General features: G+C 42.0%; 3 protein-coding genes across 5 annotated transcripts in view; 1 reads left to right on the top strand and 2 right to left on the bottom strand.

Moving 5' to 3' along the window:
* The window catches only part of LOC143208093 (roundabout homolog 2), a 46148-nt gene extending 31209 nt beyond the window's left edge, over window positions 1-14939 (bottom strand). The window contains exons 1-2 of one of the 3 annotated variants that reach the window (XM_076422169.1): window positions 13239-14939; window positions 1913-2221 (exon numbers count right to left, since the gene is read on the bottom strand). In XM_076422169.1, coding sequence (XP_076278284.1) covers window positions 1913-2221; window positions 13239-13302 — 373 coding nt within the window. In that variant the 5' untranslated portion in view covers window positions 13303-14939. Of the gene's footprint in view, window positions 1-1912; window positions 2222-2794; window positions 5088-13238 lie in introns of those variants that run through there. The other 2 variants (XM_076422168.1, XM_076422167.1) reach the window with 2 other exon arrangements.
* LOC143208106 (uncharacterized) lies at window positions 13867-19840 on the bottom strand. Its single transcript, XM_076422190.1, has 2 exons — window positions 19485-19840; window positions 13867-19179 (listed from the first exon to the last, which is right to left on the bottom strand). The coding sequence occupies exons 1-2, from the start codon at window positions 19682-19684 to the stop codon at window positions 18963-18965; spliced, it is 417 nt and encodes a 138-aa protein (XP_076278305.1). The 5' UTR covers window positions 19685-19840; the 3' UTR covers window positions 13867-18962.
* A 374-nt stretch (window positions 19841-20214) lies between these two features.
* On the top strand, window positions 20215-26843 carry LOC143208095 (uncharacterized). Its single transcript, XM_076422172.1, has 2 exons — window positions 20215-20532; window positions 25514-26843. Exons 1-2 carry the CDS (start codon window positions 20259-20261, stop codon window positions 26830-26832), a joined length of 1593 nt encoding a protein of 530 aa, XP_076278287.1. The 5' UTR covers window positions 20215-20258; the 3' UTR covers window positions 26833-26843.
* Window positions 26844-27185: the final 342 nt, after the last annotated feature.

Raw genomic sequence — 27185 nt, 5'->3', positions numbered from 1 at the left:
AGGAACAAAGAAAATACATACATATGTACCTTTTCTTTAGTGTGTGTCGATATGTTGTTACGAATGTTGGTTTGTTTTCACCGCGCCGCTATCATCGATGCTCGCCGCTCCACTATAACTGCACCCTAAGGTTCGAACGTCGATTTTGGTGTTTCCCAAAATTTGATACCGTGTATTTTTCCTCCGGTGTACGTGTATCGCCTGGACGTTCCCGATTTTCTTTGCCTCGTTTCAATTTGCAATTCGCAATTTGCAGGCAGTTTGGCTTCGATGGAAGTTGAAAGAACCACGAGGTCGCGGCACAAAGGTTTATTCATAGCGACCGGAGGTGGTGTGGTGCGGCACGGCGCGGCGCGGCGCGATGGTTACCACCGTTTGTACCTACCGCCATTGCTATCGCCATCTTAACTGTCGAGTATCACGGTACATGCGACAAAGATTAACAAAGCACAGGGAAGATCGCCGGTACCGTGTAACGCGGCCGATAACCAGAAATGTGCGTGAAAAGTAAAATAAATTTTTTAAAAGATATCGAGCCGAATCACGCGAATCTGATCGCGTGATGCATTTCGTTGCTCGTCGATCTTCGTTCTTGTTAACGGCGAACGACAGGGGAGAAAGAGACCTCGCGGTGCGCGAACAACGATATTTCCCTTGCAGTTTGACGTTGAATTCAAGTTTGTACGTCCCCGCGAATGGAAGCAAAGAAAGTGCTCGGGTACAACGGAAATTTGAACACCGCCGCGGCGGTGCATCCTGTCTCGTTCCTAATGTTCCGACATCGGGAAAAAGCGTGGCAGTAATAGAGCGGACGCTAGGCGATTAGAATATGCGTACATACTTTGCGCCGTTTGTAGGTACATACATACATGTATGGACGTTGCGCGGAGAGCCGGCGACGAGCCGTCGCGTCGCTTCGCGTCGCGTCGGGCCGTCGGGCTATCCTGCATCGCGTCGCGCTACATAGCATACCACCGATGTTGGCCAAGCATACGTTCGATGTAGATACAGCTTGGTATCGATTTCTATTCTCCTTCTCTTCCTCCTGTTCCTCCTCCCTCTGGCCCTCTCGTTCTCTCGTTCTCTCGCGCTTTCCGTTATACATTGTACACTATACGATATGCGTACAGAGTATACCGTATACGAACTACGAAAGCAGGTTGGCTCGGCGAGCACCGTAGCCGTATAAAAGCGGGAGCGCGCTCACCGCATCAACGAATGATTAAGTTTCAACCGAAAACTACATGTAACATACCATGGTTTTCTGTGTATTTGTTTTCGAATCGAATTAGCCATCCCTGAATCATTTCACGCTTTGTTCGAGAATCAATCTACATGCACGACCCGCTTCCACGGTGCGGAGAGCTTGTTCCGCTTTTTTTTTCTGTCGGAAAATCGCCGGCGGAGAAAAGCTGCAAAGGGAAACTGGAAAATATGTCGAACTGTCGCGAAGCGTGTAAGTTATCAACTATGAAGGAACGAAAGATTACGAATCAATTCTTATTTCTCCGAAGCGGTGTGGTTCGCAGAAGGAAAAATCTTTTTTATCGCACAGATAACTACGCAAACTCGATACCCGCTCGAACCCGGTCGATTCGTATCGCGACTGTAACGAGTCCTCCGTTTTTTATTGGCCAAAACAATTTCTCTTTCTACACGCATCCAATAAAAATATACGCGGTACGTCGATATGAAATTTACCGTTGCGCATCGAAAAGATTGCGTTACCGATATATGTATGTATTGCGTCGCGACGCGAGCATCGCGCCGGTCCAACGATAAGACCGACGCGCGACGCGAAGCAACGGAGGAGAGAGAGAGAGAGAGAGAGAGAGAGAGAGAGGGAGGGAGGAAAGCGAAAGGAATTAGAATGAGACAGAGAAAGAGAATGAGAAAAGCGGAGAGAACATACCTGCGACAGTGAGAGTGGCGTTCCGGCTCGAAACAGAACCAGCTTCGTTTCGCGCGACACACCAATAAACTCCGCCGTCTTGTTCCTTTTTCCCGTGCATTACTTTTAAGAAAAATAGAGATCCCGTCGGGAGAAGAACACGATGGGACTTTGCATCTCCTGGCGACGTTTGAACCAGTTCCCCGTCTTTGTACCACTCGATTACCGGTTGAGGTTTACCTTCCGCCTTGCAATTCAACGTTATCGGCTCGTGTTTCACCACAATTATGTCCGAAGGATGTTCCGTTATGCGCGGTGATCTCCATTGCCCTGAAACAATCGTTTCGTTCTCGTTTAGAACACTGAAACCAATTGGAAAAAAACAGTTAACGATATCGAACCGTGCTTTCTCTACTTCTACTTTTATGTATGTATGTACTTCTATTTCCATTTCTGCATATTTCTATACCTATTCCTATTTCTATCGTATCGAACACGACCACGTGGAAACGGGTTGGTCGACAATCGCATCTTGTATGCACGGTAGCTAGTTACCGTACACGATGCGACGTGACGGTTTTAAGTTTGAAACTCTGCCTAGTATGCCTGCTATTCCTGGTGTCTGGATCATCGACGGCGATTGACATCGATGATAGACGCGTTCGAGCGTGTTAACAGATTCGATGTACGTATACGCATTCGAGCAAAGGTATTACCACCATCTCTAGCGACGAGAATTCTAAATTGGAACCATACAGGTACCGGTAAGCAGTATAGGCATGTATGACCGACAAGACAAACCAACAGCGTGTTCGCGCATCCGTACACACAGATGTACCTACATGGTACACGTAGGATATATGTGCACATAGATGTACGTGTATATGGATATATTGTACATACATATATGGATATACACGGAGATATGCGGAGATATGCGGAGATATACGGTCCACGATCGCTTCGCGCGGTCTGCAAATTCTATTCCCGTGGAACGTCCGAAGCGAGGCCACTCTCGAGAAATGTTTCGCATCTGTAAGAACGTTTGCTCGAATTCCGAAGCCATACGTACTCACGTTATATGTACCGCGTTTGTAGACGCTGCACGAATTTTCGTGCGAACGATCATTACTCCGAGATCGTGGAACCTAAAGTTTCTTACTCCACGCGATAAAAATTATTGCCATTGCGGACATCATACGTTGCCCTGAAATAGGAGTGTCGCCTCGCGTTGACGGAAATTAGCCGATACGAGACGATATTTTTCCGGGAGGCGCGTACCGATGGCAATAGAAAAAGTGACAGACAGGGACCGGTAATTAATATACTGTTAACTTGTAATAAACCTTTTTATGAATGGACCAAACGACTTCCATTTCTCTGTAAGGCTAGATGAAATAGTTTAGCAAATGACGTTTAAAAAATATGTTGAAAAAATGTATTTGGTCGGAATTGTGAAAAACAATAAGAAAAATTGATTTTTACTATTGTTTATTGATGTGTTTGGTCAACTTGTATAAATGATATATGCTCCGAAAATTTCATTGAAAGTGGTTAATTAGTTTAAAAGTTATAAACGATCAAAAGTGGTAATAATTGCAATTTTCTAAGATTTTCTGCCGTTTTACCACTTTTAATCGTTCATAACTCGTAAACCAATTAACCAATTTCAATGAAAATTTCGTCAAATTCGGTCGACGTTGCAATGAGCTACAAAAACGTTCAGAGTTGGTAAAAACTGCAGATTTTCACGATTTTCGGCCTATATCTAAAAATTCTTACATCTTTAAAGGCCTGTGTCGTTTTTTCTCGCATCAACCGATTTCGATGAAACTTTCACAGTGCATAATGACACAGATCTACAAAACGTATTTTTTAAATTTTCAATATAGGCCCACATAAAAAAGTTAAAAATTCAACTTTTCGTATTTTTTCAACAATTCCGATCAATTGCAATTTTTGAAAAAATTTCTTTTCACATCCTTTAGTAAACTAATTGCTCTAGCTTCCCAAAAAAGTTCAAATCGTATAATACAATATTAAAAAAGTTATCGTCTTCTTTAGAGCGGTCTTGAACTTTTGTCCGCTACTGTATGTTAGTTATACACATGCTGAAAATTTCATCGAAATCGGTTGACGCAAGAAAAAACGATACTCGCGTCGAAAGATGTACGATTATGTGGATTTTAAGCAGAAACCGATCACACAAGTTGTGTACAACTTCGATTTTCGTAGTTCTTGTAGCTCGTGTGTATGTTAATCGATTTGTATGTTGATGGATTTTTGGAAAATCTTTTTTGCATATCATTTCGTAAACCAATGCTTCCAATTGATTATGAAAAATCAGGTCGTTTGGTACAATTATAAAAAAGGTGTTTTTAGTTTTTAAAAGGTGTACGAGTACTTTGTACACCCACTGTATAATATTGTTAGTATTATTTTATATAAGGTAAGGTGGGGTAAGTTCGTAAACGAGGCAAGTGCATATACTTGTTATTTTTATTATAATATGAGCGAAGTTTTTCTAGCTTGTATTTATCAATGTACTATAAGTTCAAATGAACTATTCGACATACATAGATGTCGCCCAAGAATAAAGGTGTTTTCCTCGCTCAAATCAATAAGAAGCATTTTATAGCGGGCTTGTTAATAATTCTGCTCTTGTCCCGTTGCACATGAAACAAGGTTTGAAAGCATTTTTAACTCCAACAATAAGTTACGCTCTTGTACCATTTTCGGGGGAAATTGCAGATTAGTTGACGTTTTGTAAAATATCCTATCAAAATGAAAATTAGAATCCTACGTAATATTAACTCACCAGTAACAACTGTGCAAAGCGTTTGACACCGACAGCGTTAAGTATTTACAAACCAGACTGAAAATACATCAGTTTAAAGTCCAATTTTACAAAAACCAGCCTCCATTTACCCCACTTCACCTTACACATAATTTTATACACATTTATATACATTTATTAGGTTGGCAACTGAGTTCGTGACCCCCACATTTTCTCAAACAAAGTCATTTATATATATTTTTTAGGCACAAGTATTTTCTATGAAATTAATCGGAAAATTCAGAGCGTTCCAATGATATACAGTTCAAAAGGAATGGTCGCTGAATGAGGTTATAATGATCCATTAAAAGAATTACGGAACAAAAGGACGCGAATTTAATTGCCAACCTAATATATATACAGAAAATTATTATATGTATATACATAATATCGTTATGTACTATGTATTACTCGGCGGAGTCGACAAATATCCGCGCGAATCGCACGAGTTTGGCTCGGCTCGGCACTCGGCACCCTGCACACGCGAGCATCCCCGCGCCCGCGCACGCGCGCACACACCGGCACATTTTTCTTTTGTATTCTTGCCTCGGTACTCGGAAACAATAGACGCTGTGGCTAAATTAAAATCGCCTCCGGAGTTTTCATATTTCGCTGTTGAACAGAGTCGTAGGCAAGCGAACGCGCGAGGACGAACGCGCAGAGCTTTTGCGTTTAGTACGCCCGAGGCATCTCGTTTCATTTCAGTTCCAACTCCTCCGAATCAAGCTATCCAGACAACCTGTGCATTGCCAACTCTTCGCCACTCGCGGTTCTTTTGTGTTCCAACGTATCTGCCGTTTTTCTCGTTCCATTTGATCCTTCGTTCTTGCGCTTTGCGTTCGTTCTTGTTCTCATTCTCGTCCTCGTTCTCGTTCGTTTTTCCTCGTATTAAACTTCGCTTCTTCCGATCCGAAACTTTCTTTCTTTCCCGATATGAAATCTTTCCGCTTTGGTCTAATCTCGTCGAATGCGAGCAACGTCTGCCTCTCCGCTCGGTCTCCCGCGGTATGGAGACCGACGGAAGACCGCGACGTTTGCTACTCGAGACAGTCGAGATAGTCGAGCTGAGGATTTTTCTTTTATTCCAGTGAATGAATGCTCGTAAGGGGGGTGTAGAAGGAAATGGAAGGAACACAATTTTTACCTTGGGACTTTGTTTGGACTAGTTAGGAGGTAAACATACTAATAGTCCCTACTCCTAGGAGGTGAGCGGTGTACAGGGGGGCACGTAGAAGGTCCCCTTTTTCGGTTTTCCGGTTATATCTCGGAAACTATGTGTCCTAGCGATAAGACCATTCTATACAAAATTAAAGCTGATAAAATGTGCCAGAAGATTGATTTGATTCAGTTTTTCGCTATCTCGCATAGTTTACGAGATATCTGCGCTCAAAGTTCACTAATTGTGAAAAAGAAATTTTTGCCTCACGTTTTTTGCCTTATTTGACTAGCTAAGTCTTCAGCACAATTAGTGAACTTTGAGCGCGGATATCTCGGAAACTATGCGAGATAGCGAAAAACTGAATCAAATCAATCTTCTGGCACATTTTGTCAGCTTTAATTTTGTATACATAGAATGGTCTTATCGCTAGGACACATAGTTTCCGAGATATAAGCGGAAAACCGAAAAAGGGGGCCTTCTACATGCCCGCCGGAGTGGGGACTTTTAATATGTTTACCTCCTAACTATAGTCCAAACAAAGACCCAAAGTTAAAAATTGTGCTCCTTCCATTTCCCTCTACAACTTTTCGTTGACTGGACTATTTTTCTCTTTTTTTCCGATTGTGATCCCAAATACCATAGATGCAAATCCGAACGACTCGTGTTTCGAAGATCGTTTCCAACATCGAGTGACCCATTTCAGGCGTCGCGTCACATCGCATCGTAACAGTACACATACACAATAAAGACAGCATACCAAATTGGTTCGAGCAAGCCAGATAAAATATACATAATATGTGAAACAACGATCGAAAACTCAAAGATAATACTGGACTATTAAAGCGCGGAACGCACGAATGCACGATGACTTGGCATACGGCTTCACGGCTTCACGGCTGCGACGCGAGTATTGATTTGCCGCTGTTGCTTCGGCTCTGTTAGTTCTGCCGTGCCGGTTTCGCTGCCCTTAGCCCTTAGAGCTCCTAGCCCCTAGCCCCTGGTCCTTGCCAATTTCATCGGATCTACCAAGGTACAAAAATGCTGTTTTCTCTCCTCCGGGTCGTGCCTCGTATCCCTCTTCGCCGTTTCGTTCGAGTTTTCCAGATTCCTAATAGTTTTCTATTCTATCGGTGTCCTATTCCCTCCAACGATTCGAGCAACTATTTTTATGCCATGCCATCCCGTTTACTCTAGCTTCCCCCTGTTCGTCGTGTCGAAAAAAATGGATGAAAAATATAGAACGGAACGGAATGGAACGGACCGAGAAAGGGAACGTTGCGTTTCAAAGGTTTCGCAAAAAGGGCATAAAAGTCGAAGGAATGGGAAACGAATACAAAGAACAAGGGGGGAAGAGAAGAACGGAATATAGCTTCGCGAGTACGCATTATAGACTACCAAACTGCATTTGGCACGTCTCCAGAAGCATACCACGGCAAACCGTCGACGAGGATTGTCCTATTTTGAAATCATTACCACGCTGTAGAGACTACCATTTTTACCCGTTCGTTCCGCCTGAAAGGGTAACCCACGCGAATATTTGTAGGACTGTGTGTACGTACGGGTACACGTACCCGTGTGCGCGTTCGATTTACCCCGATTTCGAAGTAAATACGCATCGATATCGGCTCGTACAAATTTTCCGTACGCTTCTCCGGTGGAAAAGATGTTTCGCCATATGTACGATACGCGCGCACGTACATGTCGTACATAGGCGAGTATACAGGTACGTTTTTATCGTCGCGTGTAAAAGATTAATAGATGTCGAGATTAGATGGAAGGGGGCCGCGGAGGTGGAGGGGTAAGAAAACGAGAGAGGAGGACCAGGGTTCGGGGGATCAGAATCGAGGAGAGGGACGAGGAGGGAAGGGAAACTATGGAGGAAGAAACAGTTTCATTACTTTCTTTCCCCGATCCCCTAAGAAGGATATTCTTTCGAGAGGGGAAGCCAGAAGACGAAACGGGAATAACCATTGAATTCCTCGAGACGCGGGGGAAACCTAAGACGCGCAGAACCCTGGAAGGGAGTTTAGCCGACACACCCTCCTCGAGTTCTTTCCTCCTTCGAGCGGCGGCAAGCTCGTCTAAACTCGTGGAAAAAAAAATAGCAACGTTCCTAGAGTAAATAACGTGGCCATAGCCCCGTAGCGTAACTCCGGAAAGAATCGATGATCCTCGCCGCGCCGCTTCTATTTCCGTTTCTACACGGTTTTCCATTTGCTTTTAGATGTTTCTCTCGTTTTTCTCGATTTATATGACTTTACCAAAAATAGCGATAGCTAATGGAGGGAACTTTACCGTGTGACCCAACGACTACAGCTACAGCTATAGCTACGAGCACAACCGCAACCACCCCCTGGCCCTTCGGCTCCCTTCGACCGGCCCTCGCTGTTTCCTCTGTCTCTCCGACCTCGGAAGAAATTGTCTTGCGAACCGAGGCTATCGATCGTCCAGTTTCTCCCTCGCAAGTATCGCGCGCACATCCCGACGTCTGTCGATACGATACGATACGACATAGGATACGTTTAAACAACAAGAAAAAGGATCGACGACCGCACGATTCGGCCTATTTTATCGCATCCAGAGATAGATCCCTACGATTCGTCCCTTGCGACGTCGTAGAAACCAAATATTTTCTAGACGCATCGAAATAGATCCGTTTCCAGAAAATGTCGCGAGACTGTGAAAAACGAGTATGTCGAGAAGCGGGAAACGAACAAGAAAGAAACAGGAATACGTTGGAGAAAGTCAGGAATCCGTACGCGACTTGACACTCGAGATTTCTTCGTTGCTCTCGCCGCTCGCTTTTCATCGATGAAAACCGCGCAAAGAGGAACGCCATCGTGCTCCGAACGTAGAGAAAAGCGGAGCGATTTTCCCGACATTGTTTCGAAGCGCTTCGCTGTTCCCGTTCCGAAATAGAACAGTTTCGTACTTCTTTTCTGTGTATAAGATCGTCCACGTATACCTGCATACGATTTACGTCAGCGAGACGACACGTTTTTCCAGCGTAACGAAGCTTGTCGGTTAAACGAATCGATATCGAGCACCGACCAGCAAAACGTTTATTACAAAACTTTTTTACCCGATCGAAGCAGTTTTATACGATAAGTCGTTTCTTGTAGCGGTATCGCGGGGCGAACCAAGTTCGACGAGTTTTGCGATCGACGGAAATTCGGTGAACGATCGAACCAACGACAAACGATTCGATCGTTTTACCGGATACGAGAATCGCTAAAGTTTTCCGAAAAACGCGAACGTACGTACCACGTGCGCGTTCATGTATATGTACCTTCGAGTAAAATAAGTCGTATGCAAAAGTATTGTATAGTAGTTTAATGCTTGGGTACACTACTGTGCAAAAGAAAGAAGCACCCAGTATAATTATAAGTAGACAGCGGATTTTTATACATCAATTGCAATCTACAGAAGCTAAGCAAAAATTTATTTTGCTAATTAATAATTTTGATATGATCAAAATAGTATATCGACCTTGTTAAACTCTTCTAATCTTTTCATTGTCTGGAATTACACAAAGTCATTTTTGTCATAAATGCATAAAATCCGCTGTCTAATTATAAGATATAATGACAAACAATGTCTTTATGTAGAGATTGTATTGTACAATGATTGATTTATTGCATTTAAAGTATTAGATAATCCGCAATAACACATATTCTCAGAACTATTCAATTCACGCTAAACCTACCAAGCGCGTTAAAAGTACAGTAAATCCTCTATCGACGCGAAAGACTCGGGGGGATTCCTTTGCATTTATCGTAGTCGGGACACTATTTTTTTTAGCTTCAGAAACGTTCATCGTTGATTAATCGCACGGGCCTTTGAACTATGCCGACGACTGTGATTCTCCGCGTCGAATTAGTAGTGCCCGTCGAATTAGTATACCCGAGCCGAGATCAGATTACTACAGTGGAGGGGATATTTTTTTGCGTCCATCGTGTAGCACCTTTTCGCGTCGATAGAGGATTTACAGTATGTATACTGTATCTAGGAAATATTGCCTTATAAAAGTGGCAACGCTATATTTATTAAGATCGTCTCTGTAATTTTGCGATATAATAGATGCTTCTACAAGGAAATTTATTCCATTATTTTCCATAAATGGATTTTTATTATTTCGATATTTGGAATGCATACAACCGGTCATTTGACCGTGGTAGGTTTAGTGTTAAACAGCGGAATCCTTTTTCAAAACTTACTGTGTTCCATTTGATTTTTTACGCTTTTCTATTAAATATGGCCGGATGCTTCTTTCTTTTGCATTACTATGTGTATAGTATACATACAACGTATAGTATATTGCGCATGGCGTGGCACACGTTTCTATTATAATGGAAAAACTATTGTCGCTACACGCTCGACCACGTGCAACTTTATAGTTTCGTTTACGGTCGTGTCGCGTCAGTGGAACTCGGCCGTGTTCGCAACTTTCCAACCACGAAAATGGTACGACCACCGATATCTGTTGCGTAGAGTTCGATCGTGTGTCGTTGCTTCCTGCATAGGAGTGTCGTGTACTTGTAAATACCAATAATTGTTTGTTGGATATACGGACGTTTGTATCCCAGAGACAGAATGTACGAGTCGCGTTTTTTACGAGGAATCTACATGTGTGTACATTCTACATATACATATGTATTGTATTCTACGTACACATGTGTACGTACAATAATGTGTTAAACGCTCGTCAAACAACATCGTTTCGAAGAATCGAACGACTCGAAACAACTCGGTAATTGTTATCGAAATGTAAGAGGTGAAAGGTGACAATGCTCGATAGGTAATACAGTAATATTTTCCCATTACGACGCGACACGCAACACACGACACGCGACAGACGTTCCGCCGAATGCGAAGCATCGTAAATAGACGGTATCGTCTCGCGTGGACCAGTTCGATCAACCGGACGAACAAATCGAGCAAGTCGTTCAACTATCGGCTCTATGAATATGGAACTGCACCATATTCTTTGAAACAAATGAAATGTACATAATAAATAGATAGCGGATCTCTCTATGCAAAATAAGAATTTTCTACCTGAATTGCAACGAACTGGAGTGAAATAAAAATTTGTTTTCTTTCTTAATGTGTTCGATAGATCGAAAATAATATAACAGTATTTTTTAATTCTTCTAATGTTTTTACTGTTTTAAATCACCCGCAACCCTTTTTTGCCATAAATGCATAAAATCCGCTGTCTAGTAACAAGAATAGAAGAATAGAATTGGCAACGACCGGCGAGTATAATTGCTCCCCTTCCGAAAAGAACAAAGCGCAATAAAGTAGAAATAAATACAACGTACAACATCGTCGAACGATGAATCCAAAAGCTGTCGCAGTACTTATTTTAACATTTTATGTACCTACCGGAAGCCTATTACTAATAGGATTTTCAATAATTGTGCTGTACCGAAAGAAAGCATAGAAATTTTCTTCTAGGTACATTACAATCTTGAATGAAACTATTGGATGACTTTATTGAGGGTGACTTGTTAGTTCAAAATGAAAATTGCTGTTGCTATTGAACGTTCCAGTAAAAAGTGTTCAGGCATGTACCATAGATTTTTCAAAATTATGCAATAATCACCGGTCGGTAATGTGTTAACACTAAACCTACCGAGCAATAAAAGCGATGAAAATGTTTTAGCTTATAAAAATGACATGACTCTGTTTATTTAGATTTTTTCGTCATTTTCTGGTTTTTTAGTTTTCAATTGTTGAAATTATAATGATGCTCTCACTGGAAATGATTATACTCCAAGCACATATAATAAAAATTACAGAAAATCTATACAATAAATTCTACGATAGCCAACACATATCAGTAGATTGCGGATCTTTATGCAAAATCAAAATTTTATACATCGATTGCAAGAAGCAGAGACCAAACTGAATGTTATTTCTTCCCTTAACGATTTGGATAGAGGAGAAATGATTTATTGACATCTTCAGTTTTGAAAATTGTCCAACAATTTTGACTTTCATCTACCCGATTTTCCTATAAATGCATAAAGATCCGCAGTCTACATATCAGCCATTTTCAGAGCTCGGTAGGTTCGGTGTTACAAAATGGAAACGTAAAAATTCAACGATCGTGATCGCAAAATCTGTTTATCCGTTATGGCCTCGCGTTCTCGTTCCGCTGCGATGGCTGCAGACTTTCCATGTTTTCGTGTGTACCACGGAACGATTGAATTAGTTTGAACGATCGCGACCACGCCAATGACATCGATGGAACCAATCGACTTCGAGGTGTCCGCTTGTTGCTCGTCGAGTCGAGTCGTTTGGAATTTACAGCGAAAGCAACATCCGGTTGCGCCCTCTTTTCACATTTGATTCGGTAAGGTTAAGGATAGTCGAACGGATGCAACGTTCATAGAATGCGCTACGAGATAATAATGCATCCTGAAACGTACGTACTATACTGTCATACAATTACCAACTGTTCGATTCGCGCGAACGATTCGCTGTTCGTCGGTCATTCTACGAATATATGGTCGCAAAACCATAAATGCTAAAAGGTAAACGTACACTTGAAACGTAAAGACGTGTCCTCGACCTCGTACTCGATACATGCATCGAGTGAATTGAACTGCTGCGTCGAGCAAGAGGGATCGATTGAAATTTAGAGGATGCGGCATGCGTATCCGATCCGCGCGAATAGAAATAATCGTACTATGTATCCAGATTATTTCCGTTTCACGCGGTCCGTTTGATTCCCTGTGGAAACGACACGATAACGACCGACGACAATTTTTGCTGCATCCGGAGCTCTCGCACGGTTTCGAATTCAGGAAAGAGGCGAGGTAAAAAACGAAGAAAATACGAGGAAGGAAATATTTATCGGTGAATCGCTATATATAGAGCGATATCGATCGCGACAATCGCCCTTTTGTTAGCCCCCCCTCTCGCTCTCGTTCTCGCTCACACCTCCTCCCCTCGTCGACAGTTAACGCGTTTCCAGATCCGTGCATGGAAACGAGACACCGTAATGGAAGAAGCACGTACACGTTTCTATTGCACTCGTTTTCGGTAAACCGTCGGGCGTATCGATTCGCCGAAACGAATGGCGCTAAAGCGAGCGCACAGTCGCCGGTCGCGGTCGATGCGATCAGCTAAGAAACGCAACTACTCGTTATCTATCTGTTTGCTCCAGTATCGGTCGCGTTTACTCCTTGGTTTCTTTTTCGATCGTCGCTTTCCAATAAATGTCGCGATAACACGTCGCTACGATGGAGAGAAAAAAGAATAGAGGGGTTAAAGTGGAAAACAGAAAGAAAAAGAGCGGAAAAGATATGTTTAAATAGAGGAGGAACGCGGCGGGGTGAACTTACCGTGAACCGTGGTAAGGGCGAATACTGCTATCGCGATCAAGTTTCTTAGCCACTCGTTGCGCATCTTTTCTTTCGGTGTCCAAAGATTTCGGGATGTCGTGAATCACGAACGAGACCCTTTGCGGTTGCTCGACGATTCGATGCTATCGCATGCTGTGTGTTATGAGTGGAAATGCCAGAGCGATTGGCGGCAGTGTTGGCGGTCGGTCGTCGATGCAAAACCGAAACAAAGCCGAAAAATATATGTATAGAGTTCCGCGGTAAAACGGAACTCGGAACTCCGAACTTGAAACTCGTGTCGGCGAAAAGCCGACGACGATGGTGACGACGACTACACTATTCTCGATTGCTCGAATCGGCCGGAAAAGGCGACCGAGGTTACACCGGTAACGGATAACACCCGCGAGAGGATTCCACTTTCGAGTTTGGGGCACAGAGTAGCTTTCCAGGCGAGAGGCGTATCTTTCGAGATGACACTTGCGGGCGCCTCATTTCCATGCCATTACACGTGAACACTGAAATACGCGTACGCATGTACGTACAAAGATCGGTGATGATGCTGATGCTGCTGCTGCTGCTGCTGCTGCTAACGCTCACCCACACCCACATCCATATCCACGTCCACATCATACCGTAAACCCACCCACGCGAACGTACAACGTATTCGCCATTACGTGTGTGGCTGGAGACTCGGTGTTTGCGAGACGTACGTGTAAACGGGTACGCGAACCCGTATACCCGTGTATCCCGTGCACGTCGAGAGTCCGAATATATTCTCGCGTGCGGAGCAACGTAACATTAATGCACCGACCGTCGACCAATCACCACCAATCCCATTCTTATCGGACAAAACGAACGACCGCTTTCGTACGACGAACTTCTGACATCGACGAGCCTGCAGCGCGCGCGCGCGCGCGTGCACGCACGCTCGCACACGCGAAACGCACACCTATGCACCACACCGTATGTGGGGAAGGATATACGCGTGTACACACAGACGAGAGCCACGGATAGATACGGAGTCACGCGCGCACACGAGCTTACACCAGCTTGCACACCGATTCACCAGCGACGCACCCACACCGACGCCGTCGGCGAGAAGGCGGAACCACCACCGACGCACTCTGGCTACCGTTCTTCTAATACACTTTCATCCTCTTTTGGAACGGGTACTGCTACTCTAATTTTTTCTCAATTTCTAATTTTTTCTTGTCCTCATTGCCATCGTACGCGAGCTTGCCAAGTCGTGGACACCGATATCGAGGAGAGACAGATCGAAATATATATGTATATATTGTATATGTGTGTACGTATGTATATATATATATATATATATATATATATGTATATAGAGGAGGAGGGAGGAAGCTTCGCGTTAGATTCTCTTCTCTCTATTGCCTCGAGTCGACGTTCGAACGATTCGTTCCGTTCCTTCGGAGGACGGCGTTCCTTCCAAAATCGATCTCTGCGTGACCGACCGTTGAACCGTACGCCGTTTCTATGCCTTCCAGACGACGATAATTCTTTTCCTCCGTTGCGGCATCTGCCATTTTCTATTAACGAGCACACTTCGATCACGAAAAAGATAATAGAACGATTATACGCGCGTGTGCAGTCGAACGCAAAATGAAAATTGGAAATCCGAACGAAACACGCAATCGTGAACCAACAAACACCGCAACCGCGACGATCGAGTCACGACTGACGGTGACGGCGACGGTGCAGCACGAGAGCGAGCAGAGCAAGCTCTCTGTAACACCACGCGGCTCTTCGGCCGTATTCGAACGTTCTCGGCTGTGCTCGGTTTCGCTTCGGTTTTCGCGTCTCGGTTCTCGGTGTTCGGTGCTCGGCTCTTGGTCCTCCGCGTTCCTGGTTCCCGTTTCCCTGTTCCCGGCAGTGTAGCCAGATTGAGGAAATCGAGGGGAATACAGTTTACCCCCTCTCTGATCACCAGTTAATACGTGACCAGACTACGGTCTTTTGTTAGTAGGGGATGTGGAGTATGCTCATGGTGCTGGAATGGGATAGTGGAAGGGGAAAAGGAGGAGAGGAAAAATCGACCAGTTTTGGTTGATTCTGGCGAAACTGACACTGGTTTCCGGAGATGATTCTATTGTAATGCGATCGTATTCGCGGTCATCTTCGTTGTATGCGTGCGCATAAAGCGTGCACATGTGTTTGGAGAAAAGCACATCAGATGCGATTATTTTCGTTTCAAAATCCGCAGCTATGCAACCCCATTTATCGTTTCAAACTTTGCTGTTTGATGCTGTCATAGATCGAACCGCGAAGACTGTCACGGGAATGCAACGGAATAAATATGTTGCGGCTGCGACTGTGACAACGAGAGTAACCAAGATGGTGCGTCGCTTGTGGCGTGCAGGGCACCGCGCGTGTTACCGCCCGAGCAATTCGCAAACGAGTGGCTGGTAAATCGAGCTATCGGGGGTGACGGGACGATCACATTGAAAAGAAGGATGGCAAATTAGTATAATTAACACTTTACCTACCGGAAGCCTATTGATAGGATTCTCAATAATTGTGCTACACCAAAAGAAATCATAGAAATCTTTTACATTGCAATCTTAAATGAAACTGTTAGATGACGTGATTGAGGACGACTTGTTAGTTCGCAACAAAAATTGCTGTTGCTATTGAAGATTCCATTAAAAAGTGTTTAGCCATGTACCACAAATTTTTCAAAATTATGCAATAATCACCGGTCAGTAATGTGTTAACACTTTACTTACCGAAAGCCTATTAATAGGATTTTCAATAATTGTGCTGCACCAAAAGAAAGCATCTTTCTTTTAGATTACAATCTTAAATGAAAGTATTAAATGACCTTATTGAAGTTGACTTCTGAGTTCGCAATGAAAATTGCTGTCACTGTTGACGGTTCCATCAGGTTCCATTAAACCATAGACATATAGAGATAGACTGCGCCGTCTTATGGGCGAGTTGAAGCCCACAATGGCGGCGCGCGGTACAAAGAGTGAGAGAGAGAGAGCATTAGCCGGGGTCCATAGCGCTCTCTTTCCAATTGATGTATTTATTGATGTTTTATTTTTGTTTTTTGCCGCCATTGTGGGCTTCAGCGCTTCGTACAGGCCGCGCAGTCTATCTCTATATGTCTATGCATTAAACAGTGTTTAGCCATGAACCATAGATTTTTCAAAATTATGCAATAATCACCGGTCGGTAATTGCGACGCATCACGAGGCCAATGTCATTTCTCATTTCTTCTTTCGATATATGATATACATATGCTATGAACGATAAACCATAAACGTTTGAAGTTTCAGCGAACCGTTCGGGATCCGAGTGTTGTTTGTACAACAAAGGAGCTACAGCTGCTCCTTCTGATTTTTCTAGCAAGTCAGATCACCAATGATCTCGTTCGATTTTTAAATTAGTACGAGTTTGGGTTCCAACTTACTTTCATCGGGGATAAAGGTTAGCTCGCTGGAAGTTAATTAATGCATCTACGACACGCACCTTTCCAATGTTCATTTTATGCAAACAATGATTGTATTGTACGGGCACGTACGGTGTCGATGCATTTACCATAAATATGTACGGGTTCGGGTGTGTAGCGAATAATTATATATTACTAAGGGCAATACGCCGACGATGCATTTTAGCAATACGCGGAATCGGATCGATGTAAAATGAGAGTCGATGTTCCAATCGGTTCGAACAATGCAAACGAGACACGGTAATAACGGCACGGATCGAGTAATGGGAATAAAGGAAAGCAACATCTACCTACACCCTTTGACACCGGAAGTTAATTAACTGATCAAACAATCGTAAACTTCCTTTCGTAAATAGCCGGAAACTAGACGGAAGTACTTAGGTACGTAGAGCATGGAAGCGCTTACATTTACGCGCAGGTACGAGCACGTATCCGTGGACCGACTGTATTTCTATTTCTATTTCTATTCCTATTTCTCCTTATACTTGTCCCACCATAAGCATATACAATACCGAGTGTCTCGTGTGACTCAACCGGCGCGGCAGCTGCATCTTTGAGGCTGTTCGAACGAGAACAATTCGATGGACCGATGCATCTGGAAATTACAGTCCTCGACAAAATAATAAGACACCTAGCATATTTTTAAATTTCTTATATTTAAAGGTAGAAAATGTACACTCCGGTTTATCCTGTATATGTATTACATACTATTTCCAAAGCAAACATGTAAAATCTTACAATTGTATCGCGTACCATAGCAAAATTAGAGAAAGATATGTAAACACGGTCTGACATTAATTCGACAAAAGTATAAGACACTAACAGAAAAATCTTTGATTATCAAATAAAAATACAAAATTAATACTTTGTGATACCTCCTTTGAATTGAATTACGTCTAGTAATCGCTTTCGGATAGTTTTATATAACTTTTTGATTCGTTTTTGTTTTAAATGTGTCCAATTGTGATTTATACTTTCTTTTAGTTCATTTACGTTATTATATTGTCTTCCATTCGCGTAGAATCGTCTTGACAAATCTCCCCACACATTTTCTATAATATGTAAATCGGGAGAACGAGCGGGGGCCATTCCAAAATATTAATATTTTTTGAAGAGTGGATTGTTTCACAAATTTTGCAGTATGGATTGCTGCATTATCCTGTTGAAAAATATAGTCACGGCGCGTGATATGCGCGTGCATGCTTGTTTAACTGATCTGCAATTAGTTCAATATATTTATTAGTATTCATCCGACCTGATAAAAAGTTCATTTCTGTTTTTCCATAGTAACCAATAGCGGCTCATATCATAACACTGCCACCACCCATTTGACGGCAACGTAAATGGAGTTCTTCCTTTCTGCAATCATGAAAGTAGTAGGCCCAGTCGTCAGGGCCATCTAGATTGAATTTTTCCTCGACACTAAAAATTACTTTTTTCCAGTTTTTCATCCAGTGGATGTGTTCACAAGCGAACTTCAGTCCTGCTGCTTCGTGTTTCTCCATTAAGGGTGGCCGTTGTTTTAATTTCTTCCGTTTAATGTGTTTGCTTCCTTATAAAATTCGATGTACATTTCTTAAATTTGTTTTCACACCAGCTTCTTCGGCTATTTGTCTTGTTGTGTCCTTAAAATTCGACGCAACACGCAAAATTGCACGTTTATCACGTTCGGAAGTAACACTAGGTCTTCCACTTCCTTTCGTTTCTCTATAAGCACTTGAATTTTTTAACACATTATATTTCGGCACCTACTTCTGTTTAATAATTTCGCAATTTTATTAATCCTGTACTTTTCCGAGCGCAACAGACGATTCGATCGACCTCACTTTCATGTAACTGCTTTCCTCGACCCGATCATTTATTTTTCGTTGTAATAAATGTACTTATACTGTAAGAAAATCACAAGGTTCAACGTCTGAATACATTCGCAGTAGAACACTTAATGGTAGAAGTCACATGAGTGGAAAGTAGGCCAAAATGTCTTATACTTTTGTCGAAGCAATGTCAGTCCGTGTTCACATATCTTTCTCTAATTTTGCTATGGTATGCGATACAATCCTACGATTTCGCGTGTTTACTTTGGATGTATTATGTAGTATTCAGGATATAACGGAGTGTACACTTTCCACCTCTAAATACAAGAAATTTAAAAATATGCTAGGTGTCTTATTATTTTGTCGAGGACTGTACATTCTCGCGTACAATTTTAACGTTTCTTCTTTCGTTTTCCTTCTGTTCTCAGTTCTTCATTTTGTCAATTCTACAGGTACATTGCAACAACAAGATTCAGAGCGATTCGCTAGAACGTTCGTCGATCTTTGAAACTGGAATTCGATGTGGTCCGAACGGTTGGTATGCAAGAAATAATCGAGGAGTTCCAGCAGTATTTGTCGGCGAGGTCTGTTGAAAAATTCGCCCACAGTTTCGTGAATGTTTATGTCGGGCCGGCTGCACAGTATGCACCTACGCGATAACGATGTCTGTATCATTAGGGTGTTGGCTAGCATCGTGATTGTAACTTAAAAATACCTATGTAGTATGTATAGCACAGAAGAGATATGCATGCAGGATACATAAAATATGTACATATTTACATAAAGTAGATGTTTGGAATAACGTGTTGATCGATGTCGCAATGACAACGCGTACATTCATACTATTCCTCGGAATATATGCGTTACGCGACGATCGTTGTGTAGTTGCATAGTTTGAAGGACAAACTCGGAGGAAAGGAAGACAAAAATAGGAAAACACTAAAGAGATCTTACTTGAGCAACAGAGAGATCAGACCCTTGATTTCTGGATGCATTGTCAGGTAGATTTCGTTTTCTTTTCGAACGGTCGTTTTTCTTAGATTTAACTTTTTTTTCTGACGCCTGCTCAAGGCGCCGATATCATAATTTCGCGAACCATGTGCCGGATCTTTTGGATGAAAGGCACGATACTGTCTCGAGATCCAATCATCCATTTGGTCGAGCTTGTAGAAAAACCCTTTGTAAATTTTCTTTCGATTTTAACCGAGGATAGAATACGTGCGTCGGTTTGATCTCCAACCAGCAAACCGAATAACCTTTTCACGCCGGATATGACGTACGATAGTACTTTGTTCTCGGTAAAAAAATATCAAACAAAAAAAAACAGCCAATTCACGGCTAGGCGTGTGATGAAAAAATACATGTAGATCGGTAGATTTGAAGGCAGTACAGGGAGCGTGTAGTTAGCAAAGATCAACGTGTACCGGGGGAGGGACCGGATGCGTAAGTCCGAAGATCGAGAGTATTCGAATGGGGAGGGGGACGCTGATCAACGAGAAGAAGTGAACACTCGTTTTGTGTGTCGCGAAGCGAGACAGCAATCACCGAAGACGATATTCAAAGGGGGGTGAACAAGGTGGAACTTTGTGAGAAACGCTTAGTGTTTGCGTGTCTTCGAACCAGGGGCATCGCCTGTCGTAGCGACAACACCGAGAGACCGAAGGAACGCGAGAGCTCGGAACGAGAAATGGTCGAAACCGTGGAAATCTTCCAGACAATAGTTAAACGATGGAACGATACACAAGCGTCAAATCGCACAACTCTGTTCTAGTCGCTGTAATTCTACTCTACCTGAGCCGGGTCTCGGTGCAGTGCACGCGCAATGGCACAAATTCGAGGGAACAGTTTTTAGAAAACTGTTGTTTCGGCAACGTTGACGACACGAGCGATCGTCGATGCGACTCGTTCGACGATACGAACGGTACGTGGTCGACGATACATTTCGAATACGATACACCCGACAACGTGTCCTCGACACCATGCTGTACGGTCTGCGTTTCAAGTGAGTATGCCAGGATAGGACGCGTTTTTGTCTCGTTTTCTACGCGACGCGACGTACCGTCCCAGCGCGTCACGCGTGCATAAATCGTTGCGTTGCAATCCGAAACGTAGAAATGCTCTTGACCGATCGATCGCACTTCATTCTTTTTTTCTTTTTCATTTTCGTTTTCGTTCGAAAGACCTTCGTCGATCTACGTACACTACCGCTCATAAGTGTTCAGGCACTCCTCTTTCACGATAACTTTTTTAATATTGTACTATACGATTTGGACATTTTTGGGAAGCTAGAGCAATTAGTTTCCTACAGGATGTGAAATGAAATCTTTTTTAAAATTGCAACTGATCGGAATTGTAGAAGAAATAGTAAAAGTTTTGCATTTCACAACTTTTTTATGTGGGCCTATATTTAAAATTCAGAAAATACGTTTTGTAGATCTGTGTCAATATATGCACTGTGAAAGTTTCATCGAAATCGGTTGATGCGGTAAAAGACGACACAGGCATTTAAAGATGTAAGAATTCTTAGATATAGGCCGAAAATCGGGAAAATCTGCAATTTTTACCAACTTTGAACGTTTGTGTAGCTCATTGCAACGTCGCACAGTGGAGTATTTGGCCCGAAAAGCTGGCCAAAACTATTGCAACGTTATTTATGATCTCAAGGTCATAATATTATATATCGTTGAATTCGTCTTAAGATCAGCTACAACATTATATGAAATAAAAAATACATTTTAACATTTAAAAAATCAAAGTGACCTTGATTAATTGTTGTAAAAAAAATATTTGGTAATTGTTTAGAAAGAGGGACTCATCTCAGATTTTCATCATCTTGAAATATGTTGTCAAGGTCATCATTCACAACAACTTTTTCCTATACATGTTACCGCCGCTCGATTTTAGTTTTCGAGATATTCGCAAAAAACTATCGCTAATACTGTATTGAATTTTTCGTATTCCTGCACGCTCTTCAGCAACGTAAGCCCGTCCCGGCGCGGCATTTGTTTACTTTTTGCTTCTAAACACGCTACGGAGATGAGAGAGAAAACAGGGTCTCACTCTGGCCAGACATATACATATAGGGTGAGCTTTCAATTTTGAAAGACTACTCCTACATTATCGTATGCGTGGTCGGGCCGACCTAACTTTACGCCCCCACTACCTCACCCTAACGAATTCTGATCGCATAATCTTTTCATTCTATATGTATAACCGTCATACAGAATTTGAACCAGTAATGGAAAAATCATGAGATCAGAATTAGTTAGGGTTAGGTGGTGGGGGGCGTAGAGGGCCGGCCCGACCACGCATACGGAAATCCAGAAGCACCCTATACAGGGTGTCCCAAAATTCGTGAAAATCCCGAAAGGGGGTGGTTCCTGAGACCATTTCAAGCGACATTTTCCTTTGCAAAAATGTTATCCGCGGCTTTGTTTAGGAGTTATTAACGAAAAACACGGACCAATCAGAGCGCCACCTAGACGCGAGTTGGCACAGTCGGCCCGGCGCGGCGCGCCGCCGTGCCGGGACAGGCTTACGATGCTGCGGAGCGTGCAGCAATACGAAAAATTCAATACTGTATAAGCGATACTTTTTGGCGAATATCTCGAAAACTAAAATCGAGCGGCGGTAACATGTATAGGAAAAAGTTGTTCAAAACGTAGAAATCTATAACATATTTAAATTTCATCAAAATCTGAGGTGAGACCCTCTTTCTAAACAATTACCAAATATTTTCAAAATTTTATATATCGAAGTTTGTAGATGTCGGAACACTGTTCAACTTTTGTTTGAACCATTTTTTTAAACAAAATTATTTTATTTGTTTTTATTACGCTAAGAGTTCTTGCGAATGAAATAATGCCATTATATTCTGCAATTCAAAAAAATGTGTAGGATAGAAACTTTGCAAACAAATTTATAAAACTATATAAATATATTTTTGTTTATATTATTTTATTGTAATTTTCCGGCCAAATACCCCACTGTGAGACGTAATAGGACGCGGCATCTTTAGAGTGTCATTTTTACTTAAATTAGCTATAAAATTTAAATGGAACAAGACGAAGTTAACGAAGTATTATAGGCGAAAATAATGTTTCCAAATAATTGGTTATTTTCAAATATTAATAACTATACTAATTTGGATAATAAAGAACTGAAACCTGTTTGAAAATGCTGTATACATATACCTAGCAGAAATATTTCTACGGCGAAAACATTTACACGATTTCCCTAAAATACCTGATAATCAGTAATAAGCGAACGATGTTTCAGAGAATGGTTAAGAGCAAAAAATGTGCTATAAAATCTCTTAACTCTCGATGAGATATGCTGCTTCATGAATTTTAAAATTGAAAAAGAATGCTGATACATTGTTCCTTAGACATTCAACTATCTCGAACAACAAAATTTGTACAGCTTGCGCAAAATTTTTTAAATCTACTTTTGGCCAGCTTTTTCGTCCAAATACCCCACTGTGCGTCGACCGAATTTGACGAAATTTGCAGAATATGTTTAATTGACACAGATCTACAAAACGTATTTTTTAAATTTTCAATGTAGGCCCACATAACAAAGTTGTGAAATGCAACTTTTAATATTTTTTCTACAATTCCGATCAATTGGAATTTTTGAAAAAATTTCATTTCACGTCCTGTAGGAAACTAATTGCTCTAGCTTCGCAAAAATGTACAAATCGTATAGTACAATATTTAAAAAGTTATCATGAAAGAGGAGAGTGCCTCAACAGTTATGAGCGGTAGTGTATATAGATATGTGCCCATAATTATGAATGGGTTAAGTCATATTATTCTTGTTTCGAGACATTTAAAGGAAAAGGATAATAACACTAAATTAATTGAGAATTACTGTAGTTTGAAATAATGTTATGTGAAATGATGGATAAGCTTATTTTATTTTTAAATTTTGACTTGGACCACTTTTATGATTACGGGCACATACATATATATCCGATGAACCGACAGCAAAGTCGTAGGGAGCATCGTTACATTGTATTTAACGATTTGATCGTTTAATCTGTGATGAAACGTGAGTAAATAAAAGGGGAAAAACTGAAAAAGCATTCGCTTTAACCTTTAGACTTACGTTAGTTAGAAATATCACGCACCGATGAAATGTACCGCTCCGTTTCGGAGTCGTACATGCTATACTATACTATAGAATGCATAAAATATGCAAATTTCATTCGGATTCAAGGAAATTAGTAGATAGTAGAGGAAATTCCTGGAATTCCACAAGTTCTAGGAAACGATCAAGTGTTGCCAAAGCAGAAATTAATATGTATGTCGGATACAATGACGTGGCAGTAGAATTAGGATAAGTATTATGATTAAGATTAGGATTAGACACGAAGGATGGTACCGTCGCTAGAATGACAGCTGATTGATTGGTATCGGTTGAATACACTCCGCGACAAAAAGATTTTTCCTCATTTGATACATTAAACTGAAGGAAATGAATATTTTGATATGTCAACATATTCTGACATGGCTGTACGTACAGTGTACTGAATATCATCCACCATATCTACTTCAATAGAATTTTCGGAATGAAAACGTAAATATTGGGGCCCACAAGCGATGACAAAATGATAGCACAAATAGCAATTTTACATTTGTCTGTTGTGCAGAAGTTACTGAAGAGCGAACATTCATTGCAAAACGTAACTGATAAAGTGGGTACTAGCTTCTTTCGTGCTTATTTAATAAAACAACATACTAAAGCGTTAAAATTGAGTCGTGGAAAGAAACTAAGTGTATGTGAAGTACATACGATATTGAAGTCAAAGGAAGAACAAGATTGAATTACATAAACATCAAAAATTGTAAACAGATGCCGAAAAGTGATTATGAGCTTGTTAAGAAATCCTGAAAGTTACGGGAAAAAGAAGAGTTTCGGGCGCCCACAAAGTTTAACTGCCCGTGAAGCACGTGCAACATTGAGAACAGCATCAAATTCGAGGATGACTGCGAGACAAATCGCCGAAAGTGTTGGCGTATAGACACTAATGGAAAGAATGTACGTTGTGTCTTACAAAAATGCAAGCACTTAAAAACCTTAAAAAATGCAAGCACTTAAAAAACCTTGGTCAAAGAAGGAGTATAAAGCGTTCCGCTTACAATTTGCCGAAAAGCATATAAATATGAGGACAAAGCGGCGAAGAGTCATATTTACTGACGAAAAAAGATTTAATTTGGATGGTCCAGACGACGTAGGCTATTACTATCATAGTTTGAACGAAGAACAGCAATTTTTAAGCCGTCGCCAAATGGGAGGTGGCTGTGTGATAATTTGGGCCGATGTTGGATATTGGGGTAAAACAGAAATCAAACTTATAAGAGGTCGAATGAGTAGTGAACGGTACCTATATTGAAATGATAAATGAACAACTAAACACTTATGCTGTAAGAATGGCTGCAAATAAACACATTGTATAACAAGATAATGTCGCAGTCCACACGGCGAAAGCGGTCAAGAAATACTTTTCTTCAAAAATTATTCGCGTTTTGGAGTGGCCAGCAAGATCTCCAACCTCAACATTATTGAAAATTGTTGGGGACATCTTGCCAGAGCTGTGTACCAAAATGGCAGACAATTCCAAAATATTAACGATTAGCCAAAACATTATTAAAAAATTGTAGTCGTTAGCTGTAAAGGAGGTCCTACAAAATATTGAGCATTGATTTTTGTGGATTAATTCTGTTATATTCCAAGTTTTTCGTTAAGTGTGCTATCATTTTTCACCCTTATATTTCGTCAATAGTTCTACTTCATTCAATAAAAATAGATAAGTTAACGAAGCTTCGTTTCATTTCATTCATATATGTTAAGAAAGACACGCCAAAAATGTGTGTAAAAAAATTGAATTTCTAATGTTTGATAAACAGAAATGACATTAATTTCAAAGTGTGCTATCTTTTCGTTCTGGAGTGTACGTACGACGATTGTCTGTGTTTCAGAAGAGTTGGAATTGGAGACGGAAATCGGACCGCAAGAACCAAGAAGAAGAAACGAGCGAAGCCGTTTCGAAGTGGAATCACGGACGACCACGAGCACGAGCACGAGCACGAGCACGAGCACGAGCACGAGCACGAGCACGAGCACGAGCACGAGCACGAGCACGAGCACGAGCACGAATACGAGTACCGGTATCAACCCGAACGGAAACACGAGTCGCGTTTGTTCCGAACTGTGTTTCTCTAGGCATAATAAGCGTGGTAAAAACGACGAAAATTTCGTCGCGGCGACTCGGCTTTCGAAGGAAGGCACGACGAGCAACGGCGAAGGAAAGACGAGCGCGGTCGATCGACGACGGTGCGACAGCGTGTTTTCTCCGTTAAATTACTGGGGTGCCAACATCGTGGTATTCGCGAACGCGATATACATATTCCCGTACGTGGTGGTCGTGGTGATTTATTTGGTGATACCAGGCCTGAATGTACGAGCGTTCGGCAGAATCGTGATATGTTACAACGTGACGCAGATTCTTCTGAATCTGATTCTAATTGTCATAGGAATCTGCGATTTGTGCCACGTGCCGTTGAATCTGAATGTTTATGTCATTGTCGGACTAACGTTGATGTTCTTAACGATATCTTCGACGTTTTGGCTTTTCATGATTTGCATCGACATCACATTAGCGATCACCAGATTTTATCAGGAGTCGCGGGTCGAGTCGAAGAATCGTACGGAGAGAACAAAATTTTTATTGTACGCCGGGTGTACGTGGGGTGGATCATTGCTGCCGACGATGTTGGCTTGCATCGCGGAGTTTTCGCCGCTGGTGCCCGAATCCTCCCCGATAAAACCGAATTTCGCCAATTTCGAACACGGTCCGAACTTGCCGGTGCTTGTGTACGCGCTCACTTTTCCGATTCTAAGTTTGCTCGCAAACAGCTTCCTCTTCTGCTACGCGTCGTACAAGATGTACTCGATACAGAGGTCGACGAAGCTGGCCTCCGCGAGCAGCACCACCAACGCGAACAAGGCCAGGAAGCGATATTTTCTTTACCTCAGGCTCTACCTGTTGATGGACGCACCGTGGATCACGAGCGCTCTCGCCGCCGCTTTCTCCGATCTATGGCTATTAAAATTTTTTCGAATAATTCAACCGATTCTCATGCTGTTGAGCATTTTACCCCCACAAACGACGAAGCTTATCTGCGGTTGCGGTTGTTTTCGCCGTCGTACGCGTAGCCGCGATTTCGATCGAGATCGAGATCGAGATAGCCAACTTCCGAAAACGGTGGCTACTTTAAAAGCTCTCGACGTGCCCTAAAATCGGGGATTTTTCATCGATTGGAATCCTTCATGGAACTTAAAACTGTTTTAGAAAAACTCACCTTGACGTCGCGAAATTTATGAGACGCGACGATCGATTTAAACGATTGCGAATAACACGGGCGAATTTGTGCAAGTATTATGGGTATAGGAAAAGGCAAGAGCGTAAGACGTATTCTCAGAGATTTTTGGACATTGCTTTCTAGATTGTAGACTGTAGACTAGTAGACTTGATAGTAGCTTCGATTCGATTCCGCCACGGTGGATACTCTCGCAAAGACGTTGGAAACGCTTACGACAAACTTTCGAAGCGATCAATGCTCTTTATACCGGGAAAGGAATCCCTACTCC

Source organism: Lasioglossum baleicum, chromosome 4, assembly GCF_051020765.1.
Source record: "Lasioglossum baleicum chromosome 4, iyLasBale1, whole genome shotgun sequence".
Classification (NCBI taxonomy): Eukaryota; Metazoa; Arthropoda; class Insecta; order Hymenoptera; family Halictidae; genus Lasioglossum; species Lasioglossum baleicum.
This window is presented reverse-complemented; position numbering and strand designations above follow the sequence as displayed.